The 17,476-nt window shown below is 39.2% G+C and overlaps 1 protein-coding gene across 1 annotated transcript in view; it reads left to right on the top strand.

Annotated features, from left to right (window-relative positions):
* Positions 1-17,476, top strand: part of ACBD6 (acyl-CoA binding domain containing 6) — a 208,338-nt gene that overhangs the window by 25,576 nt on the left and 165,286 nt on the right. Inside the window, exon 3 of the mRNA XM_029618550.1 lies at positions 10,568-10,664. Coding sequence (XP_029474410.1) covers positions 10,568-10,664 — 97 coding nt within the window. The remainder of the gene's footprint in view (positions 1-10,567; positions 10,665-17,476) is intronic.

Raw genomic sequence — 17,476 nt, 5'->3', positions numbered from 1 at the left:
ATCTTCTAAAGTCATTACCAACCATCAGTTCGGAAATAATGGAATTTATCCGAGTGTCAGGGTTTAAAATAAATTGGGAAAAATTGGAACTTCTTAACATTTTGACTCCAGAGACCACAGTTGAACACCCCTTTTGATGAGCCAAGTCAAAGATTAAATATTTGGGGATTTACATAGGAAATAAGGATGATCTGTACCAATTAAACTATTCTCCGCTTATGGAAAAGATATATAAAAATTTAGAAGTGTGACCGTTAACATATTTCATGGGTGGGCCGAATCGCAGTTCTCAAAATGAATATACTGCCTCGGATTCTCTTTGTTCCAAACACTCCCTATCGCTGTTCCACAAAAACTGCTGGAAATGTGGCAGAAGAGGATCCTTAAATTTGTTTGGAGAGGGAAACATCCAAGAGTAGCTAAAAAGGTGCTATTTATGCCTAAAAAACAAGGCGGGATGGGAGTCCCAAACTTGCATTGGTACCATGCAGCAGCTCATCTTAAAGCAGTTGTTGACTGGCATAAACGGAGTAAACAGCAGCTTTGGGTGAAGTTGGAACAAGCTATTTTAGGCTCTCTGCCCTTATCCGCCATGGTATGGCAACCAAAAAACTCATGGACCATAGTGGTAGACTTCCCTTGTACAATAGAGGTCTCCTATACCATCTGGACACATTGGAAAAAACACTTGGTGGGACATAGGGACTACTTTTACAGCTCTCATTTATTCCATAACATCTTTTTTAGACCTGACCAGCAAACATCAGCTTTCACCGATCAGAAAGGTAGAGGTATATTTAAGTTGGAGCACTTATGGGAGCCTGGGGGAATAGTACCATACACCACCCTTAGATATCAACTATGCGACAAAGATATGTTCTCTTACTTGCAATTGAGACATTTTCTCCAAGGTCAGACGTTCAGCGTCAATTTATCTCAAGGTATATCCTCATTCGAGAGCTTGTGTCGCCATGCTGATAAGGCAACGAAAATTATCTCCACCTTATACTCTCTACTCCACTCTCCTGTAATTTGCTCACATATGCAACTTGCACATGGACGCCTCCCCACTATCTCATAACTGCGAAACTCTACTCTCCTCGCTCAGCTATCTAGGCTTCTCTCAAATCGTTAACAGCCCTACCCATATAGCAGGTCACACCTTAGACCTCATTTTCATCAACGATGGCATCTCGCTCTCCTCCAAGCCTAATTGCTCACCGGTCCCATGGTCAGACCACAGGATCATCTCCACTGCGTTTGAGATTAAGGATCATCCTCCCCAATCCTTTCCTAAAACCACAATACAATTCAGAAAACCCTGCTCTTCCGACCACCTCAACAGCTACTTCTCCAAGGAACTTTCACATCTCGACCTTTCAAACGCAGATGCAGCCATCACATCCTGGATTAATGTTACCACAAAAGTTGCTGATCAAACTTGTCCTACGTCCACCAAAATCCTACGCCCCTCATTTCTTAACAGAAAATCTTGGTTCACCCCAGATCTTAAGGCCCTCAAACAAGACCTTAGAAAGAGAGAACACAGTTGGCGAAAAAATCCGTCCACTGCTTCATTAGCTGCCTACAAATCTCTACTTAACGCTAATAGGACCGCCATCCTCAGAACGAAAAAAGACTTCTTCGCTAAGAAAATCCACCATTTCATCTTCGACTCGAAAGCCCTTTTCGCATATGTCTCGGCGCTCATCAAACCATCTCCCCCCCCCATCTTTCCGGATGATTCAGCACTCAACAAAGCCACAGAACTGTCAATATACTTTGAGAGAAAAATCTCCAACCTTACCGTCTCACTCTCCACGCCCCCGCAACGCCCCCTTCCTCCACCCTCCCCACCTCGATACAACATAACTCAATGCTCGAAGATTTTGAACCAACTTCTTCGCTGGAGATAGAAAGTATCCTCAAAAAAATGAAACCAGCCTCACATCCCTCAGACCCAATACCGACCAACTCTTTAACATCCCAAACATCATTTCAAAGCCAATTTCTGAAATCATCAACCTCTCCTCAACTCAAGGCGTAGTACCAGACCAACTAAAGCTCGCCATTCTTAAACCTATTTTAAAAAAACCTAACTTGTCTCCAACGGACCCAGCCAACTTCCGCCCAATAGCTAACCTTCCCATGATTGTTAACTATTTTTTCCATGATTTTAGCAAACAGCTATCGGAATACCTGGAAGAACATAACATTCTCTCCCCCTCTCAATATGGATTCCGTAAGACACTTAGCACAGAAACTCTCCTTATATCCCTTGCGGACACTATCCTAATAAACATGGAAAAAGGACAAACCTACCTACTTGCGCTATTCGATCTATCTGCCGCTTTTGATACGGTGAACCATGCGATTCTCTTAGAAAGATTAATAGACGTAGGCATCAAGGGATCTGTTCTGAGTTGGTTCAGATCATTCTTATCCAACAGGTGCTTCAAAGTCAGGATTAAAACTAAAGAATCCCCCCCCCCCCTGTCCGCTCCAACCTGGGCAACCCCCAACGATCCTCCCTTTCACCCACACTCTTCAACATCTACCTTCTACCACTCTGCCACCTACTTACAAAGCTAAAACTATCCCACTTTCTGTACGCGGATGATGTCCAAATATTCATCCCGATCACAGAATCTCTACAAAAAACTTTCAACTACTGGAACAACTGCCTTCAAGCAATTAACCACCTTCTTTCCATTCTCAACCTGGTCTTTAACACCAATAAGACTGAGATTCTTATCTCTCAAGACGATCTCGCTACGCATCCTATCTTGCCGTCCTCTTCCCAATCAGCCAACGCAACTATTAATAACTCTCCATTTGTTAGAGACGTAGGCGTTATCCTAGATAAACAGCTTAACCTAAAGAAGTTTGTGAACACCATCACTAAGGAGTGCTTCTTCAAACTGCAAGTCCTCAGAAACCTAAAACCACTACTTCACTTCCAGGACTTCAGATTGGTGCTGCAATCCATCATCATGTCGATACTGGACTATTGCAACTCCCTTCTTCTCGGTCTCCTGGCCAACTCCTTAAAACCCCTTCAAATGGTTCAGAACTCCACAGCCAGGATCCTCACCAATACCAAAAAAAGGGAACATATTACCCCATCCTACAGAGCCTCCATTGGCTACCGATCAAATACAGGATCCTCTTCAAAGTCCTCATGATCATTCATAAAGCTAAAAACAACCTCACATCTCTCCACACATCTACTCAAGTAAGACCTCATACCTCCTCTAGACCAATCAGGAGGGCCTACAAAGACACCTTGTACGCCCCCCAAGCTAAAACATCCCTTAGAAAACGCGCCATATCGACGGCAGGACCCCATCAATGGAATGCGTTACCCCTGGACCTCAGACAAGAACTTTGCCCATCTGCATTCAAAAAAAAACTTAAAACATGGCTATTCAGCCAAGCCTTCCAGGACACTTAACCTTCCCTCACATGCAACTTCTCTTTCTCAAGTAAACTTTCCAATCGGACACCATAGTCCAGCTCATCATTTCCGCTGTTTTTATCCATTTATCAACTCATTTGTTTTGAGATGATTTGCATTGAGTTATCATGTTAGGATATGTTATGTTATGACACGTTTTACTGTTAATTGCCACCTCTGTTCCTTGTATTGCCCTGAGCGAACGTTTAAGTTGTATTGTAAACCGTTGTGATATGTATATTTTACAGGAACGTCGGTATAGAAAAGTTAAAAATAAATAAATAAATATGCCTACCCGGGCGTGGGAACGTGACTTACCTGGGGCCTTCTCAGAGGTGACTTGGACACACATTTATCATAATATAGGTAAAGACCTAATATCTGCAGGGCATATAGAGAATAGTTACGAAGTGTTGTATCGTTGGCATATCGGCCCAGACAAACTACACCACATGTTCCCAGCATCATCTAATAAGTGTTGGAAACTATGCGGGGAACAGGGCACTTTCTTCCACATGTGGTGGAGTTGCCCTAAGATTCGGAATTTATGGTTACAAGTGTCTGCATGTCTGGTAGAAATACTGCAGGAATCCATCACCCTTACAGCGCTGCTGTATTTAGAACCCGAAGGGATAAATGCAGCACACACACAATTTCTTAACTTTGGCACGGTAGCTACTCGATGTGCCATAGCCAAGGCGTGGAAAGATGCGGGGGTCCCATCACTCCAGGATATTCAAACACGGGTATACAGTTATTATACTTTGGGGAAGATAACTGCTTACAAACAAAAATGCATACCTCAATTTAACAAGGTATGGTCTCAGTATGAAATCTGGGAGTCGAAACAGGCTTTGGAGAAATGATTCTCCGGTATGTATCTATAGTAAAGCTCTTTACTACGGCTGAGTAATACGGTGTGAGTTAATAGTTACCCCCTCCCCTCCCGGGAGGGGAGGGGTGAAATTCAGATATACCACAGTAAAATAAGACATATAGCTGATTTCCATCAAACTGTTGCACTAGTTTATTCATTCTCTGATACATGGGTGCTTCCGAAGGATTTTCGTAAGCATTTTATACGTCAGAACAGTTAATGTTACTGTTACTGTTTTTGTCACATATTCTGGCTGCCTGCTGATATGTATATAAATATCACTGGGCAACAAATTTTCACAAAAGTCATGTTACGGAAATGAAATTAGTCAATTCTTATACATTTCCATGTGCTAAACACGAATGTGATTGTGAAAATGCAAAATTGGCTCTAGTTTTTTTGTAATATGCAATAATATAATTACATCTTGAATTGTATGCCAATAGGAGGAGACCTACGGTTAATACCGTTTGAAAAATGAAGTCATAGACTACGTCTTAGATTTCTTTGCTTGTCTCTTGTACACCTGTTCGGGAGCATCTCTGCGGAGTGTCCAGCAGTAGTCAGCCAGCATGAATATTTCAAATGCTCACTCTTTCTGACTGGGCTTCATATAGTACACTGCTGACGTCAGCTTACTCAGCAGCAGCATGGCAGTAGAACTGCATTGCATCAGAAAATGATGTAATAAACTCTGGATGATGTGTGCATGATGGTATTATGCAATATGATGCAATATTACATCATTGTAGGCTTATTTACAGTCCTATTGGATAAATTTACATGACTAAACATAGAAAGTGAACTATATTAAATATCTTCAAAACTAGAGCCAATAAAAACTTTTCATGGACATATTCGTGTTCAGCACATCAAGATACTACAGAGTAGGACATTTTTAGGTCAGTAACACTTTCATTGTTGCCCAGTGTATTTGAAATGTAACCTTTGTTTATGGCCAATATATCGAAAGCTATGATCCCAGATAATCCATACAATCCAACGTGTAAGTACACAGAATGCTAGTTGTAAGCAGACCTCATATCAGGGCACACATGTAGTCATTGCTATTTAGCAAAAGGTACACCGAAATTATAATCATAGGTCTTATTATATTTTTTTAAACTTATTTTGTTGCTAAAGTGCAATAGTGCATAGTCCATCCGTGACCTATATTAAGGTTATGACAGGAAATTTGACTTAGCTTTATAAGCAAAATGGAGGATCGCCAGAGACATGGTCGTGAGTTCTTACAACTGGAGAGCCCGACACGGACCGCGTTTCGGCATCTGTGGCCTTCGTCAAGGGCAATAAATATCTAGAAATGCAAAACGGAAAGTTAATGACAATATAACAGCAATCTTGATAATACATCCAATAATTCCAAGGTACTAACGTGAGATAGTGAAACGCAGCATATCAGAGTAATGCTAGTTATTCTTTTTCCGGGAGTCCATTTTTGCACCATTTTTTAAAGGAGAGATAGCCAATAGAAACCATCCTAAACCGGAAATGACGAACATTGTTGATAAATTGTCATAGCAACGAGTACCACTCGTTGCTATGACACAGATGCCGAAACGCGGTCCGTGTTGGGCTCTCCGGTTGTAAGAACTCACGACCATGTCTCTGGCGATTCTCCATTTTGCTTATAAAGCTAAGTCAAATTTCCTGTCATAACCTTAATATAGGTCACGGATGGACTATGCACTATTGCACTTTAGCAACAAAATAAGTTTAAAAAAATATAATAAGACCTATGATTATAATTTCGGTGTACCTTTTGCTAAATAGCAATGACTACATGTATGCCCTGATATGAGGTCTGCTTACAACTAGCATTCTGTGTACTTACACGTTGGATTGTATGGATTATCTGGGATCATAGCTTTCGATATATTGGCTGTTTGGTTCGCTATTCCCTGCCTAGTAATGTTGCACTAGAAGATACTATAACTTGTTCTGACCTTTGTTTATGGAACATGCATATACTTCCAATAAAAACTTTTTTTTTTTTTTTTTTTTTATTAAAACGGTATGTTAAATTCTGCACTCCCAATGGTAAAAATTAAATCCTTTTGAAACTTTAAAATGTCTTCAAAGTACTTTCAATAGTGGAAATGAAACTAATTAAGATGAATGAATGAAAAGACCGGGTGACCCCAATATTAATAGGTCAAACATATATATGGCTCTCCAGCCATGCAATAATTTTGCAATAAATGTGGAAACACTCAAGTATGATTCACTGGTTTTTATATGACCAAGCTGCTACAGTAAACCTTTCTAGAGTCTCAAATCAATCCATGATCCACCAGCAATGTGTGCTTAGAATATAATTTTTTTAAAATTTTATTTTTATTGACTTTTAACATATTATGAAATATACAATATATTCAGAACAAAATGTTTTACAATCTTGCAATTTTCCAAAACTGAAAAGATAATATTTCTGTAAATATTGATCATTACATTAAAGGAAAATGAGGGAGACCAGGATGTAACAGAAGCAGTTATATAAAGGCACTAATAAACAAAACTAATATTCAATTGCAGTATAGTTAACTCTGCCAAAAACTTAAAATACCGACTCTGTGGAGGATTTAGGAATGAGAATCTAAATAAGAGCGTAATTGTTCAGGTTGATTAAATACATATTTAGAATCTTGATGCATAATCATACAACGACATGGAAATCGCAATACAAACTTTGCCCCTCGATCTATTACCTCTCCCCTCATTGACATAAACTTTCTCCTTCTGAGTTGGGTATTCCTAGCTATATCCGGAAATATTCTCATCTGGTGACCATAGAAATTTAATTTTTGATATCAAAAGAACAGTCTGAGAACAGAATCTCTTTCTGTCGCAAAAGTAAATTGTACTAGAAGAGTAGCTCTTGTTTCAATGGCCATTTCGTAAGATTTCTCCAGCAACTCAGAAAGGTCCACGTTTAAATCTGATTTTCTTGCCCTGGGGAAATTTCCTCAGAAGGTTGAGGCAAGTAATATATTTTTGATATTGCAGGCAATGCTGTTTCTGGATATTTCAATATATTTATAAGAGAGCTCTTAAATAAATCATTCGCTGAAATCAACTTCGTCCTAGGGAAATTTAGTATCCTGAGATTTGACCTTCTCAATTTATTTTCTAACATTTCCATTTTATCCATTTGAATTTTTTCAGATTTTATAAGGTTGGTTTGTATTTTTTCCATGTTTTCTATTTTCCCCTCTTTCACATTTACTGCTTTATCAGTTTTTTCCACTTTATTTTCCAATATCAAAGTTTTATTCAAGGCCTCTTGAAGTGTAATTGTTAAGTTGTTTATAGATTTATGCATAGCTATAAGCATAGTCCCAATTTCCTCTAAGGTTATTTTTTGTGGCGTTATTAATGGCAAGTTGCCCAGAACTCTTATTTCATGATCCTCCGTTCCTACCTCCACTGGGGCCTTTCCGAAGTCGTCTCGGCGTTGTAGTGCCTCTCGTTTTTGGCTCCTGGAACCCTGTACTTCCGGGTTTGCCGAAGAGCTATCTGTTCCCTCCGCTCCTCTCTGGTTGCCAAAAGTTGTCGAGGCACATCTTTCTCTCAGTACTTCAGGTATCAATTCTATCTCTCTCATCCCGGACGGTGGCTCAGGTGTCACTGGTGTGCCAGGGCTCAATGATGTTTCGTGGGTCTGGGGGCTCAGTAACTGCTCCTTATCAGCTTCCCCTGCGATCCCTCTTCCCGGCGGTACTGGCAGCGTCCTCGCGAGCATGGGTTCAATCTGCGGCTATCTAAATTCTGCAATTGGAGTAGAGGTAATTTCTCTAACTCTGGCTTTCCTCTTTGTATGAGGCATTTTCAGAGTAAATATTCAAGAAAATAGAGGAAGCTTTCCAGAGTTATAATTACGATATCCCGGAGATACCTCTTGACACTTGTTCGCTACATGGCAGCCATCTTGGTCTCTCTTTTTTTTTTTTTTTTTTTTTTTTACATAAAATGAGTTTTTACATAAAATGAGTTTTTACAAAAAATGAGTTTTTGCTCTTCTAGGTGGCTTATATATTTTGCCTAATATTTATAGGAACACTGACAGGCACCTGGTTGGTTATAGGAAGGGTTGTTTTTGCTAAACCTTGTGGTGGTGTTTGTCCCTTTTTGGTTGGTGCTTGATGCCGATTGGAGCTCTTGTGTTCTTTTTTTTCATATTGTACGAAGAGACTGCCAGTATGAAAGGGTAAAGGTACTGGAAGCTGCTGGTTTCTTTAACAAAAACAAACACATTTATTTCCTAGACTCAGCTTCGGAGCCTGGGGTATTTAATTTCAATAACATGAACTTTCTCCAGAATAACAGTTTATTACCCATTGGGTGGTTACTATTTATTCAATCAAAAGTGAAGCAATTAGATCACAGTTCACAATAGAATTTTAGTAATAAACTACCAGTATGCATGTGACCTGTCATGAACAGGGATTCGGAGACCACATACGTCAAAATTAGTCATCAAATGAAGTTTACTGGCTTTTCTCTTGAAGGCAGCACTTAGTAATAGATTCTTGACCATGTAAAGGAGCTCTTGTGACCATATTTAGACATCCTACTATTTTAAATGAGGATGTCAAATTATGGTTTTTCTGTTCTCATTTTGGAGATCCAGTAGGTTCTAATTGAGGGGTCCTTTCTAGATGTGCTAAATTTATTAAAACTAAGGCTAGTTCTGAGCAATCCCAGTGGCTCAGACTTTTTCTTCCTATCTTAGGGTCCAGGAATATCCAGTTCTGGTGTATTTATTTTGCTGGTGTCACTTTTCACCACCAGAGATTATTTTGGTTACATATTGACTGAAATGTAATATAGTTACTCTGTTAATCATGTTTCTGTGTTTTTAGATAAGAGGAACTTTTTTCTTTTACAGAAGAATGAACTGGAATGAAATGTTATCTGATATCCTAGGAAAAGATCCTTTTATAGTAGGAGTGAGGAGGCAGGGAGCGTCTTGCTTAAGCATAGGTAGCAAGAGACATTTCTATAGTGGGGCAGTATCTTTCTGCTATGAACAATCATTGATAATGAAACTCAGGTTTGCAAGAGGGAGTAGAATAGGAGAAAGATGGGTGTACATACATACATAGTAAAATAAAAAATTGCACAATCCCAAAACAATTTTAACAAATTTCAATATATATATATATTTTTTTTAACATACATGTGTGTATATATAGATAGATAGCTTATGCTCCTACTGTATATGTATATATATATCTAATACAAATTCTGTACTGTGTGCTTCATGTACCTACTCTAGCCATCACTTATCCCTCATCATACTGCATGGAGAGAGATATAGAATTGCAATATGCTGCATACTGGAGGGGAGAACACACAGGCATTCAGACACAATACCAGTGGCCATATTTATTAGTGTTTCATTGTTTGAGAGAAGAGGAGGATGTTAGCCTTTTAAAAGGAATTGGCAGTCATGTTTCCTAATCGGAGGATTTTTTTTTCTGTCACTTGTAACATTTATTAATGCCTGTAATTCTTAAGGGTTTATGTGGTTGCCACAGGCCGTATTTCCATTTTTGGCACGTGGAATAGAAATAAAGAACAGAGTTTCTCACCTAAGGTGCTTCTGGTTCTCTAAATCCTGTCTTGGTTCGGTTAATTTGGTGTTGGCCTCAGAAAGCATTGGGGTGGGTTGCTTGAACTTAGAAAATGAGATTCAGAGCTGTTTGTTTAATGTTTTTCCATCTGGACGCAGAAGCTGGTACATTTAATGCTCTTCTGGTGGTGGCTGCAAATCTATGTAAAAAGCGCATTGAGGCATCTCTAGTGAAAGACTTGAACTGTATTGACCCAATTAGGTATTGTCTTATCAAAGACCATAATGGAGCAAAGTTTTTTGGGGGACAAATTTGGGTTTATTTATATTTTAATATGCAGTGAGCTTGGAAGGTGGGCATGAAGTTGTATTTGAGTTTATGGTTTTGTGGACTAAGCAAATAGAAACATAGAAATGACGGCAGAAAAAGACCAGTCGGCCCATCTAGTTTGCCCAGCAAGATCCCACACTTATTTTCCCATACTTATCTGTTTCATCAACCACCAAGTTCAGGGCCCTTGTTGGTAACTGTTTGATTCAAATTTCCTGCCATCCCCTGCCATTGATGCAGAGAGTAATGTTGGAGTTGTATCAAATGTTGAACATTTTACTTATGGCTGATTTGTCTGTGTCTTAGGGACGCATGGAAGGCCCTGGGCGATTCCAGTCCTCAACAGGCCATGCAAGAGTACGTTGCCACAGTGAAAAAACTGGACCCAAGCTGGAACCCTCAGGTGAGACAAATGGGACAATAATAGGACAAATTGTACTAAATACCCGTTACATTTGTCAACATCCTGTAGAAAAGCTGTTCTCTGTCAATAAGCCGGGCTGGATTAGCCATGATACATAGGTGATATCATTTGATGGTGGCAAACAGAATCTTCTCTCATAGCTCATAGAGCCTTTGCTCTACTGAGCATGTTCATGAGTTCCCACACACATTCTGCCTCATGAGCTCCTTAGTCTATTTTTTTCCAAGCTTCAACATGGACATATACCCGCTTTCTCTCAATCTTGTTCGTTTGTAATTTTCTTTCTTCTTAAGCTTACTTTGAGGTGCCTCTCTGCTTCAGCATCCCTTCAACAGCACTTTTCAGCGCTATTTAAAAAAAAAAAAAAAGTAGTACAAAAGTTTAAGGTATGTCCAGTTCCAAGAAGGCCACTTCTAGTGGCTTCAAGGATTGTGTGTGTGTGTGACCAAAAGTGGTCCATCACCGATGGCCATGACACAACCAACTGCTATGATTATGGGTGGATGTCACACAGAGGACATGGAAGAACTTTGCTTTGGCTGGCCTCTAGATCAGACTCTGTCAAGGATCATCAGGTTGGAGCCATGGTTACCTCAGTGGATGATCTTAGAGTGGTGTCCATCGAAGATATCTGCAAAGCTGCAACTTGGTTGACAGTTCACACTTTCATATTCCATTACTGTCTAGACATTCTATCAAGAAGTGCTGGTAATTTTGAGTAGCAGTTTTTTACAGTTAGTCCACTCTTCACAGTGGGGTCTGGGTTGCTTTTCAGTAAGTGCTTTGCTTGCAACTCTGTTTGGCACTTCTCAGATGTCATGGATAATTCAACCCTGTTTGGCAGAAAGAGAACATTTTGCTTACCATAAACAGGGTTCTCCATAGACAGCAGGATAAATTTAATACCTACCTGCACACCTCCCTGGAGAATAGACTACCTAGTTAAAGCTAAGCTCTACAATCAACTTAAGGGGCTCTCGAGGCAGCTTGTGGGAACTCCCACAAATGCTCAGTAGAGCAAAGGTTATATGACAGGGATGACCAACTCCAATCTTCGAGAGCCACAAATCGACCAGGTTTCAGGATATTCACAATGAATATGCATGAGATAAATTTTGCATACAACAGAGGCAGTGTATGCAATTTCATGCATATTCATTGTGGATATCCTGAAGATGGCCTGTTTGTGGCTCTTGAGGACCGGGGTTGGGCACCCCTGTTCTGTGAACTAGGAGAGAAGGGTTTATTCTGTGTCAGATGACATCACCCACATGTCTTGGCTAATTCAGCCTGCTGTCTATGGAGAACACCCAATAACAAGCTTGCTTTATAGGATATGTGATTCATGTTTACCATTCTTAGATGTAAATTCTAGGAGTGTCTTTACACTTTGAATTTGTGCAGAGAGAAAGAGCAAGCTTGCTTACTGTAAACATTTTCCGTAGATAGGTTGAAATAGCCATAACAAGTAGTTTCACCATCCAGCGGCACCAAATGGTCCTCTCTCTCATAGCTAGTAGAGCTTTTGCTCTACTGAGCATGTGTGGGAATTCCCACTTGGGTGTTGCCTTGTGAGCCACCTCAGATTTTACAGCTAAGTTTAGCGAGGTAGTCAAACTCTCCAGGGAGAGTAGTGCTTCCTTTTCTTTGATGCATGGCGGTGGTTTACTTGACCCCCAAGAATTCAATTTTTTCTACCCATGGAAGAAGATATTTTAGAAGAGCAGGTTTACATGGCTTTTCTAATCCCATTTCTTTCTGGAGGCGAGTATGACCAGCTTTCAGAACTAGTCATATCCAAACTTAATAGTCTGTGATTCAACTGACTGATAACTGGCACATGACTATTTAAACCAAGGTTGACAATTTAGCCCTGCAAAAATTAGTGACCTCTCATCTAACAGTAGTTGCACCGTGGTTCAATGCTGAATCCAGAATAGCTAAACAGAATCTATGTAAAGCTGAGAGATTATAGTGAAAATCAAAATCTATTGCTGATAAAACAACCTATCTAGATTTTCTCTCAATATAGAAATTGTGTAGAGAAGGCTAAGAGATTATTATTATAAAAAAAAATTTCAAGCTGCAGGAAATTCTCATACTCTTAGCATGGTTTGCCTCCTCTCAAGAATCTCTGACCACCCTTATTTAAGCTCACAGTACAACTCAACAATAAGTTGTGAAGCTTTTGCAAAATCTTTCTCTGAGAAGATACAATCTATTTATAATTTCTTTCCCAACAATGTCTCTCTCATTCTTTATAACTTAACACACCGGCATGCTGGGAAGAATATGAACGTGTCTCAAAAACCAAATTAATTACCTTGATTGACTCCCTAAGTAATTCTATCCGTGCTTTAAACCCTTATCACACTGTTACTTTAAAGAAACTCAGTAAAGATTCCATTGAGTTCACATCTACATTGGTTAATGCCTCCTTAAATGAAGGACTACTTCCTGATTCATTGAAAAAAGCCATAGTAACACTGATTTTAAAACAATTCTTAATGGGATCAAACAGATCCTTTACATTTCCAACCCATTTCATCACTGCCATTTCTTACTAAACTAATTGAAAAATCAGTCTTGAAATCATTACTTTTCCAAGATAATGAAATTCTTGACTCATTCCAATTCAGATTCCCTCCAAATCCTAGCGCTGAAACATTGTTGCTAGTGACTACAGATATTTTCAGATGTGGTTTTGAGCTGTCTGCTAATATATTCAGGTCTTGTTGGACATCTCGGCTGCGTTTGATATGATAAACCACCATCTGCTGTTACTATGATTAAAAGAAATTGGCATCTCAAGGTGTTTAGTACAGTGGTTTGAATCTTTCCTCACAAACCGTTCCTTTCAAGTAAAAGTAGGTGATCGGAAATCACATTGGTATCCGATCACAACAGGATTCCCTAAAGGCTCAGTGCTTTTGGCCCTGTTTCATATTTATCTGTGTTCAGTCTATAACTTACCTGCTAAACTGGGAATGGGCTACAGTCTGTACGTAGATGCCATCCAGTTCTATGTCCCAGTGTCAACATCAATTGCAGACAAATTGAACAATGTCTGTAGCTGCATAAGAGCTATCAAGAGTTAGATGTACATAAACAAGGTAGCCTTGAATGTTAGACTAACCTAATAATTCTCAGTCCCAAACCCAGATTTTCCAGTTTCATTCAAATTCGATGACCAAACATTAAAAATTTCAAAATCTCTGTGGAACCTTGGAGTTCAACTAGAATCTTATTTATTGCTGAGAGATCAAATAAAAAATGTAGCCACTAGTGCATTCAACAAATTTCGTGTTTTGTGTAACCTGAGAACTTTTTTTATCCAGATATGACCTCAGAACCATTATTCAGTCATTAGTCATCTCAAAGCTAGACTGTTATAATTCCCTGTATATTGACCTGTCTGGATACATGCTGAAGTGTCTCCAAGCTGTCCAGAATGCTGCAATGAAACTTGTAACAGGAGATCACATCACTCCCATCTTGCTCCAGAATCATTGGAGGGTACAAGTTAAGATCACTACTTTGGTTCATCGTGCTCTGTCATAACACCCCACTATGTATCAGCAATTTGCTCAAAATATTTCAACCATCAAGAATCCTAAGATCAGCAGCCGGAGCCTTTTGGATGTTCTATCAGCTCGATTAGCACGTCTGAATGAAACAAGGTCAAGGATGTTTTATGTTTCAGGCCTAGTACTCTGGAATAGTTTACCAGATGAAATTCGTCAAATTTCCTGCTATACCACCTTTAGGAAGCAATTAAAAGCTTTATACTTCTCCCAAGCATTTGGCATCTTAACATCTTATAATTAGCATATGATTGATTTGCTATTAAGATGTTTCCTGTTTGTTTGTGATTATAGACGCGCATGATCTTTTGTATTTATTATGTTTTAAGATGGTTTAATTTTTATTTCAATTAAATATATTAATTATCTTTAACTTTACCTTTTCAGTTCCCATTTCTATATTCTATTATGTATGTTCACTTTGTACTCCACCAAGTACTTTGGATCCTTTGGCCTATAAATCTAAAACTAAATAAATAAATATTCTGTCCTCAGCTCTTTGTGTAGCTTGGGAGCCTATACAGAGCGTTAAACCTCTTCCTTGAACATATCTTCCTTTTTTCAAAGTCAGAGAGAACTCAGATCTTTATTGTTCAATAAATGTTTTGATATTAACTGTTTGACACTCGCTGCAGATGGCATGGTATTGAAAATAACTGCACAGACAGTGGCCCTGATACAGCTGGGATGAGAAACTATGAGATCTCAGTCAAAGACAAAGGACTGTAGCTGTGGAGCAAGTTGTAATTGTCAGTAGATAGCAGAAACCAGCAGTTTGAAAGAAAGGAAGCAAGGTGCAAAGAGCGATGCCTCTAAGAGCCTGCAGAGAATTCTGGAGAGGTGCAAGCTTGTCAAGAGCCAATTCCAAACTGAACTTTCAGCAAGATGTAAGGTTTCCCAATGGGCAACACGTTAATAGGAAGAAGCAAGAGAACAAAGACAAAGGGGGAGCAAACAGGAACAGATACAATCAGAAGCTCAGCAACATTTAAACAATATCCAATAATCAGGTTTAGATCTGTAACATATAAAGAATGCAAGCTAAGTAATGGCATAAATTGATGCAGGCAGCAATGTAACAAAGAAATATATATACATTCAAACATGCTGCAGAGGAAGAATACTGGTACTCAACTCTTTTCCTGGTGAAGCAGATGAGGCTTTGCTTAGATAAGAGGACTTACTGTGGCCTCTCTGAGACTTGGGCATTTCTCCATTTTCCAGACCCTGGACTGTTGCGTTCATGGGGTCATCTGTCTGCAATTGTAAAAATTTGCTTACAGTGGTTTGGACCCGGATAATGGTAGCGGAGTTTGTGTCCATCTATAATGGACATTTTCCTGCCACAGACAGTCTTTAAATCCAAGAAAAAAGCTACAGTAAATGGTAGACATTCTGACAAAACTGTTTTTTTGAAAAGGTAGCATGGAAAAATGCTGTTTTGGAGGGGCTGCTGAGGCAGTGAGAACTTTTAAAGATAGTTTTGAAATTTTTGAAAGGAAAAAATTTGTTTGAATCTTGGAAACTGGTATGATGGCTAAACTGAATGATGGTATATAAAACTGTACAAATAAAAAAAAAATAAAACAGCGAAAAGAGAGAGACGTCTGTGCTTCTGCTCTGATGTAAAAAGACTGAGGGGGGCTTACAAGGCAGTGCAGAGCAGATATTCCCACACATGCTCAGTAGAGCAAAAGCTGCAGGTCCCTTTGATACTGCTAGTTCATTTCTAATTTAGCTCTGCTTATCGATGGAAAATGGTTATAAAGCTCAAGTTGTGTTCTCCCTATTAATAATGTAATCAGTCCCTTGATAATTGTGGTTTTCTGAGCAGGGAGAATATAGCTTAAACTAAAGGAGCTGTTAACTAAATTAGTGTTCATTTATATTCATTTTTTTCAAAGGAGGCTGTGATTTCTGAAAAGGAAGTTTGACCATTTTCTATTTAACACTGCAGTATGGGAATAATAGGGCGATTGGTTTCTGATCTTCCTGCAGTGACAACATAACATGCCATATAATGAGAAAGCTGAGGCACACTTCCAGCAGTGATGACAATAATACAGGACGTGTTCTCTGGAACGAATGGTATATGTGGATCCTCAAACATCCCCCCCCCCCCAAAAAAAAAAGGCCTTGTCAGGATTCCTTTGGACACCCTCATATGTCCTGATACTTGGTTTGAATAGGGCACAAATACACACATTATTAGGTGATAGACACACGCAGACTTGTTGATCTCCTAGGCTGTCTTTCCTTTGGAAAGTAGGCTAATAAAACCAAGAAGTGGTTAAAACTGATCCTTTTTACAAAATCATAGCCTGTGATCACTGTAATGTTCTTAATAAAAAAAAAACCAACAAAACTGTGGTGGTGAGATCCTTTCAGCTTCTCAAACCATTTCTAGGCAGTGACTGATAGTCTTTAAAATTTGGAGTTAGCAAAGTAAACAAATTTATAGTCTTGAAGGCAGCACAAGGTGTCATTAATGTAAAATAAATAACTTCTAGGGTGGGTTTGCTTAGTTTTGGGGGGTTTTTTCTCTGCCAGTAACAAAATTGACTCTTTTTGAGTTTTTTTCATCGACTTTGTTTGCAGTTCTCTTTCTTGGAGGAGGAGGAGGTGTAGGTGGGAGGTTAGTACATGGATACGGTGTTTAGAAACCCTGGGACCTTGTCTATTCTAACCCCAACCATTCAACTGACTTTGTGTGAGCCTTAAAAAAAAAAAAAAAAAAAAGAATCTTTTTGTCAGCCTGTGCCTGACTTTGCCCAACCGTAATAGATTAATAATTGTAATAAGATTGTTGTGTCTCTTCTTTGCACACCTGTAATGCACTGTCCATACTCCTTCCCTGGGGAAGCAGTGGCACGTGTGTCCTATCAAAGGCGCTGGTCTCCTGCTGCAGTGCTGTGGCAAGGGATTAAAAAAAAAAAAAAAGACATTTTATAAAATAAAAAAAATTCAAGTTTATATAAAATTCTCTGTAAAAGAACCCCCTTCAGTGTCTTGTGGGTGTGAATCCTTTTGGTTCTTTTTTGTTTTCTCACCTTTTAACTTTGCATTCATTTCTTCATCTCTTTTTTTTTTTCTCTTCACCTCTTCTAAGTCCGTCCTTCCCCTTTCAGCTGCCTCTGTTCTTCTAGATGTTCCTCCCTCTTTTCTCCCCTCCCTTTCTCAGTTCTTTCTGATGCCTTCCTCTATTTA

The sequence above is a fragment of the Rhinatrema bivittatum genome, chromosome 10 (genome assembly GCF_901001135.1).
Source record: "Rhinatrema bivittatum chromosome 10, aRhiBiv1.1, whole genome shotgun sequence".
NCBI classification, from domain to species: domain Eukaryota; kingdom Metazoa; phylum Chordata; class Amphibia; order Gymnophiona; family Rhinatrematidae; genus Rhinatrema; species Rhinatrema bivittatum.
The sequence above is the reverse complement of the archived record's forward strand: the minus strand, read 5'-3'. Positions and strand labels throughout refer to the sequence as shown.